Consider the following 18,359-nt stretch of genomic DNA (forward strand, 5'->3'; position numbering starts at 1 on the left):
ATCAAAGTAGGTCGAAGCAGTTTATCTGATGCTATTGATATTCCGGGCACTAGTGAAAGATGTGTGCTTGGGCTTGTTCCCATTCTGCTCTTATGCTGCAGAAGGAAATTCAAACATGTTAACTACAGGTGAAGGGTAGCAGAATTTGCTCACCTCCCACTTGTTGTCTTGGATGTGTCTCTTTAACCGGATGGTCCAGTTATCAGCAGCAACTTCCGCACAATGGGCTATGGTCATGGCTATTGGATAGGAGAGATCGAGGCCTGGTGGGCCGTATGCCACTGCAGGGCTCAAAAAGATCTCTGGCCCATCCTCAGACACAGCACTGTACACAAAGAGGTAAAGATACATTTTATTAGATAACATTTATGATAAAATTAATGCTTTCCACGCACTCATTTTAATGAAGCTGAAAAAAAAAAATCACTTGAGTTTGTTACAACATAAAAATAAAAAGCAAGAATCTATCTATTCATGAATCACTGCTTAAACAAGCTTTCAGAGTGTGACCCTTGCCTATGAACAAAGTAAACTCAAATCCTTGGATACTCATAATGAATCAATTGCTGACTAGCTGACACACAGACACACAGATAGAGGGAGATTAAAGCACCAAGACTAATGGACAGTGAGGCTGGGGAGGACAGGCTTTAGCACAGTACGTGTAAGCTTTGTGGGTCGATGGGGCTTATGAAGCCTGCTCAGGCCAGCCTGGTGACAGATGAGCCAGGCCAAGCTGCTCTTGGCCAGGAGCCCAATCTTGGCTGGAAGCCCTGAAGACTGAGAGTAATCAATGGGACCACCATCAGTCATACAGCTGGCCTGGCTGGACACCTCACATACACAGGACACGATATTGGGGCTGTTGTCACAGGCGCAGCATGGATATTTCTCAGGGTCATTAATACAGCTGCAGCAGGGACTGACCATGACAGGCCAGCACAGATGCATTACTAATGTGTAAGGCGTACATGGAGCTGCACACATCTGCACAAATATGGAAAACACCAACACACACACTGAAAGCATAATTTTTATAGACTGCATTTTTCATGTAAACACATGAGCTACAACGGCCCTCAGGTGCAAAAACACAACATTAAAACAGAAACAGAAAACATAACAGCAAAATACAAAAAAACACAAGAACATTTGACAAAATACATTAAAAAATCATTTAGTTTTTGAAATGCAGTTAATGCAGTTGGATTTTGTCCATTTTTTTTTGTTACTGTGTTTTGTATAATGTCATTTTGCACCTCAGGGCCACTGTAATACACAAAGTGTTCCACCTGACTTGTGGATAACTAAGTCAAAAGTTGTATCTGAGCAAGATTTTTGCAAAACTTGGCAGCCGTCTTGGGGCAGTTATTTTGAAGTATTATCTAAATGAACTTTAAAGCTATTTTCAGCTGCTCCCGTATTCACGAGGGGTTGCTGCGTATATTTGATTTGGCACCTTTTTTATACCAGATGCCCTTCCTGACACAACCCACAAGGGATTTGTTTCACCTCTCACAGGATCAAACCAGGGATCTTTTGCTTGTGAGGCAAATGTATAAACCACTACACTAATTTAAGTTATCCCCCAGACAGAAAACTGCATGCAAATAATCATGAATCAAATCTGAGGTTTAATGAACTTTTGTTCCCTCTGAAAGTTATGCTTCTACCACCATCTCTGCTGTTGCAGAATTCTCCTGTAGAGTTTAATTCAGGATTCGTGCGCCTCTTATACAGTTACTCTGATTTTTAGAGTGTAGTTGGTACTTTTGTGCACACATGCACAGTAAATGTCAGAGCAGGATATATAAAAAACAAACAAACAAAAAAACACCAGACCCAGCCACTCGTTTCCCCAGTAACCAGATTTCTAAACACAAAATGCACTTTTAATTTTGAAAGGCTGCTCTTGATCGCAGCTATTATTGCCTGACACAGAAGATGGTGATGTAATGGCGTCTCAGAAAACATCTATTACTTTTCTTTATGCTACATTTAGCGGGCGGTGGCATTCCAAAGTGTTGAGCATATGCACTGTTAACAAATAATGTTGAGCATATTTTAAGCCACAGAAATAACAAGTAAACTTAGTTTTGGCAGATTTAATTCAAGAAACAGCACTTCAGTTGGAGCAGGGTTTCCAGCCTTGCAGATGCATGACAACTTTTTTTTATGACTAAGATAGAGGTGGAAAGGTGAGCGATGGTGTAAGAGCGTGTTCACATGTGTCAGCGTGCAGACAGGGTAGCGTTCCCACGCTGCATGATGTTTGGTTGAGACTGTTCGCCTCCTGTTATCTTAACAATTTCTGGTGCAGATTGATGTGTGAAGCTTTTTATCCCCTCTCTATTATGCTGTTACCAATCAACACTAAAAAAATTAAAAGAGGTTATGATCCGCAGTCTAAAAATAAAATCACACATCCCAGTAGCACCTTAGCCCTGCAGCTGCACTTTTGTGCTAATCAGCCCTTAGCTATGAGGAAACCAAGGTTACCTGCTGCTGAGACTATGGTAATTATCCGGATTGCCTGTGAGCAAAGATTAAAGATGGTTATTTAGCAACTCTGATTGTGTTTATGAGAACAAAGAAATATCACTCCAGGATGACGGTTAAAGTGTATTTTAATGATTAAGCCTTGTCTCATATACGCAGAAGACACGTCACACCTCTTCTCTTTTCTGGTTTCAATAAAACACCATCCAGTGTAATGCATCTTTTTTTCCCCCTCAAGTCGCACTTGCAAATGATATTTTCACAATTCCCTGTTAGTGTTTGACAGTCTTTCTTTCAAGCTGTCACAGCCGTATGCTGTTTGACAGAATTGCAGGAACAGAACTGGCCTCATTAGTTGGAATTTTAGCTAAAGGGGGCATAAATCCTGGAAATACAAACAAATTATTATCTGACCATGCAGATTATATTTTTATAGCCAGGAAAAGAATGTTTGTGGTAAAAATGAAAACTTAGTATACAAAATATGTTCTGTGTCTCTAGTATAGATATATATTCTACAAATATTATGCAAACAGCTATGCGACAGCTGTGTACAGTTATAAAGCACTGTATATGGGTTTTGTGCAGCCCCCCAAATTTTTTTTTTTTTTTTTTTAATGTAAAATTGTTTAACAAACCTAAAGGAAACCAAGTGACAAATAACCAGTTAAGTAAAAGGATCTTGAAGTCTTTTGGGAAGATTTATATAAAAAAGCAATGCTGGAAGCTAGCAGGCAACTCCAAATTGAAAATAAGAAGCAGCAGGAACAAAGGCAGGTAACACAATTATGTGACAAAGACACGCAGACAAAATGCACAACATGGAAAAAGTGGCAATAAAGCACAGGTGAACTCAATTAGACACTAATGAGAAAGAGCACAACAGGGGGATGTGAAAAATAAAAAGCCACATGATGAAAAATTTAATGAAAATCAAATAAGAGGAAGAAACTTAAGCAAACAAACAAGAAGACACAGAGAGAGGAAGGAAAACACTCAGAAACCAGAGAAAAGTCAACAAGCAGCTGTTGACTTTTCTCTGTAGTAGCTCATCTGCACAGATTACTGCCCCCCACAATCGCAATTTGGACCCTTTAGGTAAATTTTGACCAATGCTCTGGGAGGAGAAGCGATTCTTGTGCACAAACGGATGGATGACAACACATCGCCATAGCATGAGCTCATCAGTCCTTTGGCTGGATGAAATAATAAAACTTAAGGTAACAAGGAACACCATGAGACAGACTTCAGTATCTAATATAATGTGAGTTCCCCTTTAATACTTATTTGAATGTAAGCATTTGATAGTTTCAGTAACAACTCCTGAAAATTACAAAGTCAAAACCTTACAATAAAATAATAATACAGTTAATAACTTCATCAGCTTTTCAAAAATTCAGTGACTAAAAAAAAGGTTCACGCTCCACTTTTCTTAAATCAATTACTAATAATAAAAAAATTGGTTTAGTATTAGGCAGTATGAGAGTGTTTGCTTTTCCTACAAAAAGCATTTTCTTTTAACCAAGTTTTACTCCATATTTTTACCCTGGTCATCCACCCCCCCATCCACTCCCCACTCCCCCATCTTAAGTGGCCCCACCTGTGGGGCCTGGCAGACAGGTATTTCTTTTAGGCGATGTTGGAGACATTCGGTGGCCAAACACACAACTGCTGAATAGGGTGAATAGGTAACAATAAGCCTATATTATTTTTATGTGTGACATGCTGGTTTCTTAGTGGGAAGACTCATTATGGAGGTCTGAGGGTCTGTGGCTGAGGCAGCTTAGAAAAGTACCGGTAGATCAACTCAACCAAAAACAACTGCCAATCAAATTTTAAAGGTAGCCTGGACTGATATAACTGACACTGCAGAACAATAAGTCCCTGACTAGTAAATACGCTTCGAACTTTTTTGCAAGATGCAGAATATCAGGTGCATTTTGTCCTTGAACAACCCTCTGTCTCCTGTTGAGCTAAAGAAGATCACACACAAAACAACCTAGTGAAGCCCAGAGGATGGATGGCAGCTCTTGTGAACACATGAAACTGAGCCCCAGCTGATCGATTCCTATTCTTTGCAGAGGAAAGCATCGTCTTATGTAGATGGCTAAGGTTTGAATGGGGAGAAAGCATCCAATTTCTCCCCTGGACTCTGTGGCTGTCAGAAGATAGGCTTTGAGTGACAGCTCAGTGGTGCACGGCTCCTGCAGCTTCTTAAGCGGCAGCCAGAGAAGTAAACAGCATCGGGCTTATCAGAGCAAAGCAGGAGCTTGGAGGGCAACAGTCTGGCTGAATTGGGGAGACTTAAGGCAGGGGAGTGTGCAACCATCCCACTAACTGAGCTCTGAGCCACAACCTATATGTGACCTTTGATATGCTTCCTCTCCCACATGACCCCAGGCACTAAAAGGGTGGCTGGAACTGAGGTGAAAAGACAGCTGAATTTTAGATGTCACTTATGATTCTCCCTTGGATGCAGAAATCCAATTTCATTGAGAAGCACTGGCGGTAAGCGGTGTTGTTGGGGTGACAGCTAGCTAGCAGGGCTTCACACAGTCATACTGACATGTTGATACTGTCTGCTCTGAATCAAGAACATGTCCAAACACTGACATCTGGTTGTCAGATAGCTTTCAAAGCTCTGTTGCATGGAAGCCAAAGGTATTAGACCCCTTTTGCAGAGTTATTATCTATCAAGCTATTTTCTCCTAAAGTGATAGCTTTGTGAAAAACAAGTTACAGAAATAGATTTCTGCTCGCAGATAACAGTCCTCCAAATTCTGACACATACCATGCCCTGTCTCTGTCTACCTAATCAATATAACCCACCATCATGCTTTTACAAAGTTCATCACTCTAACCAGTCAAAATCGGCAGAGATATTGTCACAGTTATGTCTGCAAACACAAAACAGTCTCCCAGATTCATGGAGTGTGTAGTCTTCTGCTATGACAGTTGCTTAAGGCACTAATGCAGTCTGTCTACAGCTGCCAATGTATTTTGTGACACACCATGTCCTCCCCTGTAGTGTCTGCAAGATGAGCAAGGACCGCATGCTGGGTGGGAATATGTGCATCTGCATGTGTACAGTACATGTCACTGTGTAGTCTTCATAAGAGAGGTTTCGTGCTTGTCTTTGTGTTTGTGGCACTTGTTCTGCAAAGAGAGGAGGAGGAGGAGACGAGGTGGCAGGAAGAGGGATGAGCAATGTGGTGCTGAAGGATTAAAAGAGAGCAGACTAAGAAGCAGACAAGCACCACCTCAGTGAGAATCCCTCACCTGCTGTCCTCCTGGTTGATGCTCATGTACATCTCCCAGGTAGTGTCTTCTGCAATCCCCCCGTGAGGCACCAGCAGGCTGATACCTGCAGAGAAGGAGGCATGCTGATCAACAAACAACCAGACATGCACACATATGACACACACCTGCTCGGCTGTCAGGTCTGTTTAGTGAAGGTGACAGCCAGAGGGGTGATGGGCCCCAGAAAAAGGTCACGGAAGCATGTCCCCTTGTGATTCAACGCTGGCAGCAATCTCTTAGTCACAAACATGCACAGAAACAGGCATCGCAGACATCTCTCCCTCTTAAACACAAAGACATATGCAAAACATTCTACTGTATCATAAACAATTACTGCCAATCCAGCAGTACATAAAGCCCCTCAGGAGACACAATGATGAATGTAGGCCACAAGAAAGAGCTGTCTGCATAATGCAATAGACTAAATAGCACATTAAATACAGTTGTTTATATTTCTTCAGTATGTGTTATGTGCTTTAAAAAATTGCTAAAAGGCTTTTTTAATTTTAATTTATGTGAGAGGAAAAAACCTCCAAGTTAAGCATTTATTGTGATCAGAAACATTCTTGTCACTAAGCACCGGTTGGCTAAAAATGCCAGTGCTGTCTAACTTCATCATTTCAGTAAACAATATTTTCATAATCACGGCACCTACTCACTATGTGACTTTTTCCTCAGTTTTTGCTACAGATCCACTCTGACAAGGTCAAACAACTTAAAAAATGCAAATTTTTTAGCTATATGTGGAAGGAGCTGAAGTCTAGACATACTCTACAGCAGGAAGACATCGAATGATAATTGCCTCATTGTAGGCTCACCTGTGTTGGGTACCATGAGCCTGCCTCCAGCATGGCCAAACACTGCAGTTGCTCTGTGCAGAGGCAGGCGTGGAGTCAGAGAGATGTGTGGACTGAAAAGGTTTTTGCTTCTTCTGCCCAGTGTTGTCCCCACTGCAACCCCTCTATAGTCTGGAGCCAGGCCCCTTGGAAATGTCTGGGGGTGGGACATGACGTGGTACTCTGCCCTTTCTGTCACCCCTGAGGATACAGTGAAAGCGCTGTGACATTAGAATTAGCGTTGCTTTAACACATTTTTTCAGGTCAAACATGCAATAGCAGGAAAATGGCACTTTTAAAGCTTTTAAACCTTCCCCTTGACTGCAAAAGCAAATCACTCCAAAACTGTTTACTAAACCCCTACTCTAAACACTAACTGCTCAGTCATAGCTTAGCAAAGACCTAACTAACAAGTCTCAGCAAGCCTGTCACTGTCAAGCTTTTTGCCTCAAGGTAAAAAGTGTATGCCTGGGGCTGTAGTAATTGCAACACTCTGCACTTAAAAGAGTTTGGAGGGTGGAGCCTTTCATTTATCCTGAACAAACCCACAAAGACAAGAGCAACTGAAACGGGATTTAATTTGTGTGTCGATCTGCTGTAATGTAAGCTGGCATAGTCTTTTGATATCATTAGCCAATTACAACAGTATGTAGGCTTACAGCCAAACAGAGATTTGACTTTAATAAGAACAACTTATTAAAATCATACTTAGTACAAGAAAAATCTTCTTCTTCTTCTTTTTTTTTACAGTTAAGGGTCAGTTTTTTCAAAGATCACCTTGATTTTGAATGGTAATCATGCCACCATTATGAATAAGAAAAAAAAAGTTAGCAAGCGACAGCAACAAACAAGAACATGCAGTGGCGAATGGCTCGTTCCCGATGCCCTGAACGCTGACATTTTCTTTTCCTTTATAAGCTCTCCTAGAGACCACCTTAGGAGAAAAACAGATCCAAAGTAAGATGGATTATCCCTCCTAGTGCCTCCACAGAGCTGTTCACTTCTCTGCAAGTCTTGCCCTTTCAAAAGCAACTGAGTATCACAGACATGGACTTTCATAAGATTTCGGTTTTCTAACCTTTAACCTTAAGATCAGGCAATGGGTCAAGGAGTGAGCGCTCAGCCATTAGCTCCTTGTCAATGGAGTCCTGAAAACACATGGGGCTGGTGTAGGTACGTGACACTGTCAGATCAGGTTGCATGGATGAATTAATAAGCAGAGGATTTGCTGAAACACAGAGAAAAAGCAAATGCATGTCAGCAATTATACGAGGGCCCACATCTCCAGCAATAAAACCTAACGAGTCTGTCATCACACATACATTTTTTCCATCTTTGGCTATTGCTATAATACAATGAAAACAAGACATACATCTTACTGTGACTCATTTAGAAGTGACACTGTTATTGATTTCGCTATTGATTTTCCTGATAATTGAAATTCTAGTTTGGTTTAGGGAGGTAGGTTTTTGGACACTAAAACATTTTGGCTCTGTTGACAACTACTGGGGATTTTTTAAATCAAACAATCAAAATGTGACTGAAGTGCAGACTTTCAGTTTTAATTCAAGGGGTTTGACAAAAGTATTAAAGTGTTTAATAATTACAGCCATTTTTTTTTTTTTACATAGACTCCATTTTCAAAGGCTCGAAAGTAATTAGACAGATAACGAGCCAGGCCAGGTAAGGCCGTTTTAGGAGTCTCCAAATCTGGTGTATTCTTAAAAAGAAGAAATGAAAAAAGAAGAATAAATCTTTGTCTAGATAAAACCAAGATTAACTTGATTGGCAAGTTTGATGGGAATCGTAAAGTATGGAAAAGGAACAGCTCATGATCTGAAGCAGGAATGGGTCATGTACGTATAAACAGCATGCTTTTCAGTTACTGAAAACAAAACTGAAGGCAGAGAGACCAGAAACAAGCAGTAAAGTAAAGGTCTGAGAGAGCCAGACTTCAGGCTGTTATTGACTGCAAAGAATGTGCTACTTGATAAACACATGACTTTAAACCAAGGCTATTACAGTTAAACCAAAAACTAACATAGTGTGAAAAACATTTTAGTTAACTGAAAAAAATCAAATCAAATCTAGACTTTAGAAAAAAGAAAATAAACTGAAATGATATTGTTAGCTTCCAAAACTAAACAAAAATGCAGTCGATACAACCAGCCTGGTGAGGATTTCATGAAGATGTTTATGTCTAAGAAACTGCGAATAAACTGTTCTCACAAAGTTTTATTTATGCTGCAACAACTATTCTGAACTTTTTAAGTCTGCCCCTAATAAATACCAACCATATTCTAATTAATACAACTAAAACTGACACTGAAACTAATGTAATCTAAACTAAAACCAAACTAAAAAGACCTTTGACTTTGGGATCCAACTGAAAAAAATAATTGAAGAAACAAAAGAGATTATTTTCACATTGGTTACTTTGCAGTCTCATATATATATATAAATCAACCCATAAACACAGTATGTGATATAAGTTGTTTTTCATGTTTTTGCTGCTGTAATACAGAAATGTCCCCACAATTGGGATAAATAAAGTATTTCTTATTCTTATTTCTACACTTTATTGCCAAAAGTCTGCTTTCACACACATATGAACTTAAGTGATCCCATTCTTAAGGTTTCCATAAGGTTTTGAAGTGTCTATGGGAATTTTTGACCATTCTTCCAGAAGCACATTTCTGAGGTCAGACACTGATGTTGGATAAGAAGGAGTGGCTCACAGTCTCCACTCTAATTCATCCTAAAGGTGTTCTTCTAGGTTGAGGTCAGGACTCCGTGCAGACCAGTCAAGTTCTTCCACACCAAACCCAGACTCATCCATCAGATTGGCCAGTTGGAGAAGCGTTATTCATCACTCCAGAGAACACGTCTCCACTGCTCTAGAGTCCAGGGTCAGTGTGTTTTACACCATCGCATCCAACACTTTGCATTGTGCTTGGTGATGTAAGGTTTGGATGCAGCTGCTCAGCCATGGAAACCCATTTTATGAAGCTCTCTGCTCACTGTTCTTGAGCTAATCTGAAGGCCACATCAAGTTTGGAAGGTCTGTAGCGATTGGCTCTCCAGAAAGTTGGTGACCTCTGTGCACTATGCGCTCAGCATCTCCTGACCCCACTCTGTGGCTTTATGTAGCCTACCACTTTGTGGCTGAGTTGCTGTCATTCCCAATCACTCCCACTTTGTTATAATACTACTAACAGTTGATTATGGAATATTTAGTAGTGAGGAATTTACACGTCTGGACTTGTTGCACAGATGACATCCTATCACATTACCTCGCTGGAATTCACTGAGCTCTGGAGAGCGACCCATTCTTTCACTAATGTTTGTAGAAGCAGTCTGAATGCCTAGGTGCTTGGTTTCAGTGAATGTAATGGCTTCGATGGGTGAGTGAACACTTTTGGCAATATAGTGTCTGTAACATATTAGAATATATAATTTAGGGCGCCTGGGTGGCTTAGTGGTGAAGCTGGCGACCACATACGCCACGTTGCGGTGCGGGTGGTGCGGGTTCGCGTCCCGGCCCGTCGCCAATTTGCCTGCGTGTCTTCCCCTGTATCTTTCCCCCATTTCCTGTCACTCTCCACTGTAGACAAAAGCTGCTATGGCCAAAAATGCAAAAAAAAAAAAAGAATATATAATTTAATCGCAATAACTGCAGCATCAAACAAAACAGCATCTTTTATTAATGCTTGAATTACAAGATCAGAAGCAATAAAGTGACTTATTGGCTGTGTTAATGAGTTTAAATAAAGAGAAGAATTTCTGTGGACATTTGAATCTGTCCATATGACATATTATCCAGCTGTGCAGCGTGTCGCTGATGTAACTAATGCTGCTTAAAACTGATGCTGTGGAAGCAAAGACTTCTCATTTGACAGCTATGGCTCCTTCATGCTCACATCTTTTCCTCGCATCTCTATCTCACATCCTCGCTGGGAGGAACTAAGAGGCGAAGAGATGAAAGTGAAGTAAGGCGTGCAGAGATGTTACCATAATGAACAACACCCATTGACAGCTGCTTCAAGCAAGCATTAAATAAAACCCGAAGACACCGTGTACAGAGTGTGGGTATCTCCTGATGAGCAAAGTACTGTAAATTGCCCAATAATTTTATTGGGTGAGCTGTTTTTACAGTTACTCATAATGAAAAACGTGACTACAAAAAAGTATTGAAATGAAATGATCGTGATGAAATGATAACTGCAGCAGCATACAGCGGGGTGCAACATACAAGGAGGGGAGGACACGTATGAATGTTATGGAGGCTTGGCTGTTTTAGCACCTCTAACACAGTGAACAGGGACCAAGATTAAAGCTTTCCCTGGCTCCTGCTGTGTTATCAAAATGAACTTTATTATGCCCTGCTGAGGGCTGCTGCTGTGGCGACCCATAATGCCAGCCTTGCAAAAATATGCCTCAATCTGCTGAGTAAAACGTAGCACGCGACGGAGCTCTGATGTTTCTTCATTTAGAAACTTGGGACCCCAAATACTTTGTTATGATGCTCAGCGAAAAAAAAGAAATAACACTAATAAATTAACATTTTAATTTTATAACCATGAATTATTAATCGAGGTTTTGTAATACAATACCAAAACAGCATACAATACCAAAAAAATGAGACATTATCTGATAACCTCTCAAAGCTCTCCTGAAGTTATGGTACTTAAGAGAGCCCGAGTTAATGGATAAAAGTGAAATTATGCAATTGTTTAGAATTTTAATGCTCGCTTTATACTGATGTTTGCAATAAAGTAATAAATGCACTACAAGCTGGATGTTATTGGACATTTATTGGCACTACAGCACAGACAGAAAGAAGCTTCAGATGTCTCATATAAACAAACTCAATTCTGGCCCTTAAACATGTTAATAATTAATGTGGGTATATCATACAAATACATATAAATACAAAACTGCATGGCTGGGCTTACTGACATAAAATTACCTTATTATGTGGTTAATTAACTTGCTGTTGGGTAACATTTTGTCTTTATGTTTATATATGTTTGTATAAATAACATTTTATTTTACTCATATTTGAATACAAAACTAATTCCTGCTCCATTCATACAATCCAATAAAAACCAATTTACATCATCAATCATCTGGTCCTTAGCAGGTCTTGAAATTAGGTAACTTGACATGAACAACTTGTGGCATACCACACAGTGCCACTGTTAACAAAATTAAGACAAAACATAGAAGCAGCTTGTGACTAAACTAAACACACCCTTACTGCTTCCATAGGACTTAAGAAGGTGGGTGAGGTAAGAAGGTGCTGCTAATTGAAAGCACTTGATTGATTGAACATCAGGAAGTGTGAGCACTTCTCTAAAAGCAGAGGTTTTTTCAGTTTGCTGGTCTGGAGGATTCAGGTGTTTGTTAACAGAATGCCAACGAGGAAAGACATCAGCAATCATTTTAGAGAATCAAATGTTGCTGCCCATCAATCTGGAAAGGATTATAAGGCCATTTCCAAACAATTTGAAGCCCACCATTCTACAGTGAGAAAGATTACACACAAGTAGAAAACATTCAAGACAGTTTTCAAACTTTCCAGCAGTTGCAGTAAATTCACCCAAACATCAGACCCAGCAAAGCTCAGAGCAACAGCACAAAGCCCAAGAGCTACATCTCAAACTCTGCTGGCCTCAGTTAGCATGTTAAATGTTAAAATTCATGACAGCAAATAGAAAAAATATGGAACAAGTATGGCTTGTTTGGAAGGGTTGCCAGGAGAACTCCTCTTCTCAAAGTGGAGACGTTTGGCTATAACGCCCAGTACCACATTTGGGAAACAACAAACACAGACTATCAGCACAAATACCTCATACCAACTGTCAAGCACGGTGGTGGAGGGCTGATGACTTGGGTTCATTCTGCAGCCACAGGACCTGAGCACCTTGCAGTCATTGCGTCAGCCATGAACTCCTCTGTATACCAAAGTATTCTAGGGCCAAATGTGAGGCCATTTGTCTGACAGCTAAAACTCAATCCAAATGGGGCCATTCAACAGGGACAATGATCCCAATAACACCAATGGCTGAAAAAGAGAAGAACCAAGGTGTTGCAGTGTCCCAGTTAAAGTCCAGACCTCAAACCAACTGAATGCTGTAAAGGGAATTTAACAGAGCTGTGCAAACAAAATACCCACAGACCTTAACGGACTGACGCAACACTGTATAGAAGTGTGCCAAAATTCCTCCACAACTAAAAATGACGACATGGTTTAACATGTCATGTGCTGTTCTTCAGAGGTTGTATTAAAACAATTTCTGAACCAAGTGAGGAACAGATGATTTTGTGTTATATCCTAAAATGTAAAACCTTAGAACTGAGGATGTACTTTCCTTTTCACATAACTGTATGTCTATGTGTTGTTCTTTTTCTGTGTTTTGCTTTTATGTGTGTGGGAGAATGGCTCTTAATGCCTAATTTTATGCCAGCTCTCTGCATTACCAGGCAAAATTGCAGCCTTAATTTTTAGGGATTTTTTTTTTTTTGTGGTTCCTTAAATCATCAAAACAACCAAAATAAAAAGGCAATAAAAACATTCACATTTGATGCTGTATTTTATAGTATGATGCACTGTAATGCATTTTTAATTGTACATGCTGGTCGTTGTGCATGTTCGATCCATAGAGTTTAGCAAGAATACAGCTCAACTCATTTGTAGCGGGGTGGGTGTAGAGGTGCCACAGAGATTGTGTCACTTGTTTTAAACTGCCCTTTAAATATCGCACTGCAAAGTCAAGTGCAACAAACTTTTCTGTTTATATCTATACACAGTGATGAGGCTCTTCAAGACCCCATAAACCTCTTTTATGTATTTGGGTTTCTTTGAAATTTCTAATCTCATTATTTACAATTCTTCTGCACTTTCTAATGACAAGTTAAACACTCTGCATATCCCATATAATTCTTTAAATTCTTCCTTTTATAATCCAAAGCTGAAAGTGACTTAAACAAATTAAACACTCAGCTTGCTGTATGATTCTGTACACTGATTAGCTATTCCACATGTTGTGCATGCATACAGTGAAACGTTGCTCAACATGAATCCTAAACTTTTACAAGGAGCTTTATAAATGATGCACATTTGGCTTTGGAACCAATGTTTGGATCTATTTGCAAGAAAAACAGAAATGTATTCACTCTCTGCTATTTTTAAAAATTAGAAGTTTAGATTTTGCACAAAGTTCTCACTGGATTGAAGTGTTTATGACACAATTTTGAGAGCAAACTGTCTCTGATTTTTGAGAGTCACAGTTAATGGCTCACCTTGACGAGAGGTCTTGAAGCTGAAGGACTGAAAGCCTCCGGTGAGGGCGGAGGAGTCAATGACATCCACACCATACTCACTCTGCTCCGTCGGTAAAGAGTGACAGCGATGATGGCAGCACGACTGTCACCACCCCTGCAGCCAGGCCTGAATACAGGGCAACGTCACTGCTGTTCTCCACACCTTGGAAAGTCAGAATGAGTGAGAAAAAGAAGCACGATTTTGAATGACTTCTTAAATTCGTTTTCTAAATCTGCTGTGGTTAATTAGGATGCTAGGAAACATTTTCTTCCAAAATAAACTGGCAATCTGTGTTGCTTAGGAACATCCGCTGCTGTGGAAGTGGAAAGTCTGGTTTTATGCTGCTTTAGTGCATTTTTTGATTTCTGTTCTTTGTATGCCCTACCTCCTGATGCACAGCTTCATTGTTCCCTCCCTCAGTGTTAAAGTTACTAATGAGGAACCTTGGAAGGAAGGCGATTATAATCAACCCAACACCTGACTGTCATTTCAAACACTGCTTGGCTCTGGTGTTGGAGGCTCTCTGTGTTCCACTGGGATAATGTGACAAAACCAATTCATTAAATTAGCTCATCGGCAGCGATTATGCTCTATCTGGTCCCACCAGTATTGTGGCGTCCAACTCTACAAAGCAAACGAATGAGTGGGGAAATAAAGGAGCTGCTAGCTTGTTCTTGAAAGATAATGAGATCTGCGCTAAAACAGGACATGCTGAGAAATCCTCTAAGTAGCCTAAAGCTCAAATGAGGAGAAATTGACAAAATATGCAAAGCGGTATTAACAGCTACAGTGGCAGGTTAATTGAGGGCTTGGGAAGTTTTGGCAGCCTGGTCGCATTCTTTTCCCCATTTCTGACAAACAAGAACACATAACTGTGTGAAAGGACAAATAAGGAAAATGGGCAAATTGATTTTTCCCTCTGCAAGCTATGCAGTAGCATTTCCCTACACAGCAATAATGCATAAAACAATGGATTTACTGTGGTTAGCCACAAAGAGCTTGACTTGAAATGCAATACCTGACATAATCAAAAATAAGTAGATGTGTACAGCATATTAACACAGAGCTGAAAGTGTGGTAATAATCGTAATCAAAACGGGGACCATTTGATGCATCTTGTGTTATTTTTACAGCACCTTGGTAACACTCTAAGTCAAACAACATACAGCATGTGGAAATGGATGCCAAGGGCAAAGAAAACAGCAAACAGCACAACGCCATTCCTTTAAATGTTTCAGTGGGAGCTGGATAAGAAGCATCAGTGAGAAATGTTGCACTCACTCAGTGAAACAAACAGCCTAGCCAAACATCCATTAAATAGAAATGAATTTGATTCCCAAGTTGCTAATATTAATCATTGGTATTCTTTTATGTGAAATGTGTCTGTTTGTTGAAACATATGTATTTAATTAAACTCACCTCAGTTTTTCTATGTTCTTCAGTATGGGCCAATTCACAGTGAGTCATGCGGTGTTATTTTACATGACCACACCTGTGATTTACAGCTTGGCAGCTGATTGCTCCTATTTCAGGGCAATTTGCTCTCTAAAGGTAACATTACTGATTTGTTAAGCTAAATCACTGGCAGAACCAAATGGCTGCTGACTGTTATAACTATCCTTGTCAACTTAGGAATTTCTGTCACTGCAAAAGTGGAATTATGTAACCAGAACCAATCTCTTCCTATTAATGCATTTGCACCAGTTTGCTGCTATCGACCCAGAGGGTGTTTATGAGACAGTTCTCAATCAGGTGTGAATGGAACTACATGGTAAAAATAACTCATTACACCTGCTGAACTAGGCAGCTCATTCTCTTTCTCTTGGCAACATTAAAGATAACATTTAAAGATAAAAAACATTTTGGAGTCAACTTGAAAGAAAGGCAGATGTGAAGTGTAAAAGTGAGGTCAGAGGTTAAATGTGACATGATATTTGGATGCAAACTATAATGTGATATTTAGAATTCCCATATACCATATATAGTAGCTGCATCTATGGTGTGAATTTGAACATCCTAGGTGACACTGTTCTCGAGTTATGGCCAACGTTAAACATTTTGTGCTAAACATGCTGCTGCTGACACCAAGGGTGTGACAACAGCTCGACTTTTTCTTTAAAACGGCCGAGCTAAAAAAGGCGTCTCAGAGATACACACAGTGTTTCCTTTAGCGCTGGCCCCATGATGCACCTGTGACAACAATAGTGAGAGAGGTCTTTCTCATAACTAACTCATCACTGTATTGTAATCCAAACCATAAGATGACACACATTGGTGTATTTTTAATGTTTTTAGCCCTGTAAACTAAAAGGCATTTCAATATTTATCCAAACCTACCTTAAGTGCCTCAACTTAATAGTTTCTTTTATCTAAAACAAAATAAGTGGAAGTGTACAGCATATTTACACAAAGTGAAGTGAAACTGAGGTAATAACTGTAATAAAAAGTGGGAACATTTGATCCATCTTGTGTTATTTTTTACAGTGCCTTGGTAACTCTCCAAGGCAAACAACTTAGAGCATGTGGAAACTGTTGCCAAGGGCAAAGAAAACACTAATCATCACAAAGTCATGCCTTTAAATGTTTCACAAGCATCAGTGAGAAATGTTAACTCAGTAAAACAATCCAAAACTAGTCTGGCTAAAGATCCTTTCATTTTGCATATTTTTAATGTCTTTAGCCCAGTAAAATAAAGTCCTTTTTATTGAGTGCCTTGAATGCTTGGATTTGAATTTTTTATGCCATATGTTGGTCATAATCTGCATTTTTCTTTCTTCTAATCTAATCAGTCTGAGCATATTTTGCTAAAAAAGTCTGATAATACAGATCACCTTGTGTTATTATTAGTTTTAAGTATTGTCGTTACCTGTTTTGACACATAAAGTCATCAAACAGAAGATGGTCTGCTTCAGACACATCTACACTAATGGGAACACTGGTATTTATTTGTACCAGCTCCCAATTCCAGAAAAAGTTGGGCTGCTGTGTAAAATAAATAAAAAGAATGCAATAATTGGCAAATCTCATAAACCCATATTTGACTCACAACAGAACACAGAAATCATCAAATGTTAAACTGAGAAAATGTACCATTATAACCAAAAGATTTAAATGAAAATGTAAAAAGGGACCAGTTATTGAACTTTTTGAGAGAATATCGTCCCATTCTTGTGTGATATAAGATTCTAGCTGCTCAACAATCCTGGGTCTTCTTTGTCATATTTTTCATTTCATGATGTGCCAAATGTTTTCTATTGGTCAGAGGTCTAGACTCTAGGCAGGCCATTTGACAAAGCCATGCTGTTGGACTGCGTGAACTGAACTGAGCCGAGTGCTGCTAACAAGCCAGCTAATCCCGCTCCTCTTTAGTCGGGAGGATGCAGCGTCCATGTTTTCCAAAAGAATTTCAAATTTTGATCTGTATAAACAGTTTTCCATGTTGCCTCTGCCTGTTATAAATGAGCCTTGGTACACAGAAGATGGCGGTGTTTCTGGATCATGTTCCCATATGGCTTCTTCTGTGAACTGTGGTCAGAGATGATGAGTTCTGGACGTGTTCCTGAGCCCATGCAGTGATTTCCATGACTGTTTTTAATGCAGTGCCACCTGAGGGTCCAAAGATCAAGGACATCCAAGATTGTCCCTTGTGCACAGAGATTTCATCAGATTACTGGAATCTTTGATGATATTATGTACTGCAGATGAAGCCTTCACAATTTTAAATTGAGGAACTTTATTCTGAAAGTGTTCCACAACGCAGTTGCATTTTTGCAGATTGGTGACCCTCTACCTATCTTACTCGTGAGAAACTCTGCCTCTCTAAGATTCCCTTTTAATACTCATCATATTATTGATCTGTTGCCAATTAACCTAATAAGCTGAAAAATGTTCCTCCAGCTGTTTCTTTGTAGCACAGTTTACTTTTCCAGCCTTTTTTGAGATGTGTTGCTGCCATCAAATTCAAAATGAGCTAATACTTTTTTGAAAAATGTCTCAGTTTAAACACTGGATATGTTTTTATGTTCTATTATGAAAAAAAATGTGGGTTTATAAGATCTGCAAATCATTGCATCCTGTTTTTTTTTTATTTACATTTTACACAGTGTCCTAACTTATTTTTGGAATTGGGGTTGTATATTGGTTTAACTGAGGGTTCTGTCTGGGTGGGGCATATGGAGACTTACGGTGTAGGACTTATTATAAGGAGGTTGCAGGTCATTGTGTATGAAAATGGCCAGTCTGAGTTCTCACATGCTCCTCTGCTGCAAAATACAGTATTTGATACACTGCCGATTTTCCAAGTTTTCCCACTGACAAAGAATGGAGAGGCCTGTAATTTTTATCGCAGGTACACTTCAACAGAAAATCACATTGTATGATTTTTAAATAATCAATTT

At 39.6% G+C, this 18,359-nt stretch overlaps 1 protein-coding gene across 1 annotated transcript in view; it reads right to left on the bottom strand.

The window, feature by feature from the left end:
- LOC115789225 (netrin receptor UNC5D-like) overlaps positions 1-18,359 on the bottom strand; it is a 178,027-nt gene that overhangs the window by 19,335 nt on the left and 140,333 nt on the right. Inside the window, 7 exon segments of the mRNA XM_030742535.1 lie at positions 154-325; positions 5,779-5,863; positions 6,618-6,836; positions 7,714-7,863; positions 13,941-14,027; positions 14,030-14,056; positions 14,059-14,124. Coding sequence (XP_030598395.1) covers positions 154-325; positions 5,779-5,863; positions 6,618-6,836; positions 7,714-7,863; positions 13,941-14,027; positions 14,030-14,056; positions 14,059-14,124 — 806 coding nt within the window.

The sequence above is a fragment of the Archocentrus centrarchus genome, chromosome 12, assembly GCF_007364275.1.
Source record: "Archocentrus centrarchus isolate MPI-CPG fArcCen1 chromosome 12, fArcCen1, whole genome shotgun sequence".
NCBI classification, from domain to species: Eukaryota; Metazoa; Chordata; class Actinopteri; order Cichliformes; family Cichlidae; genus Archocentrus; species Archocentrus centrarchus.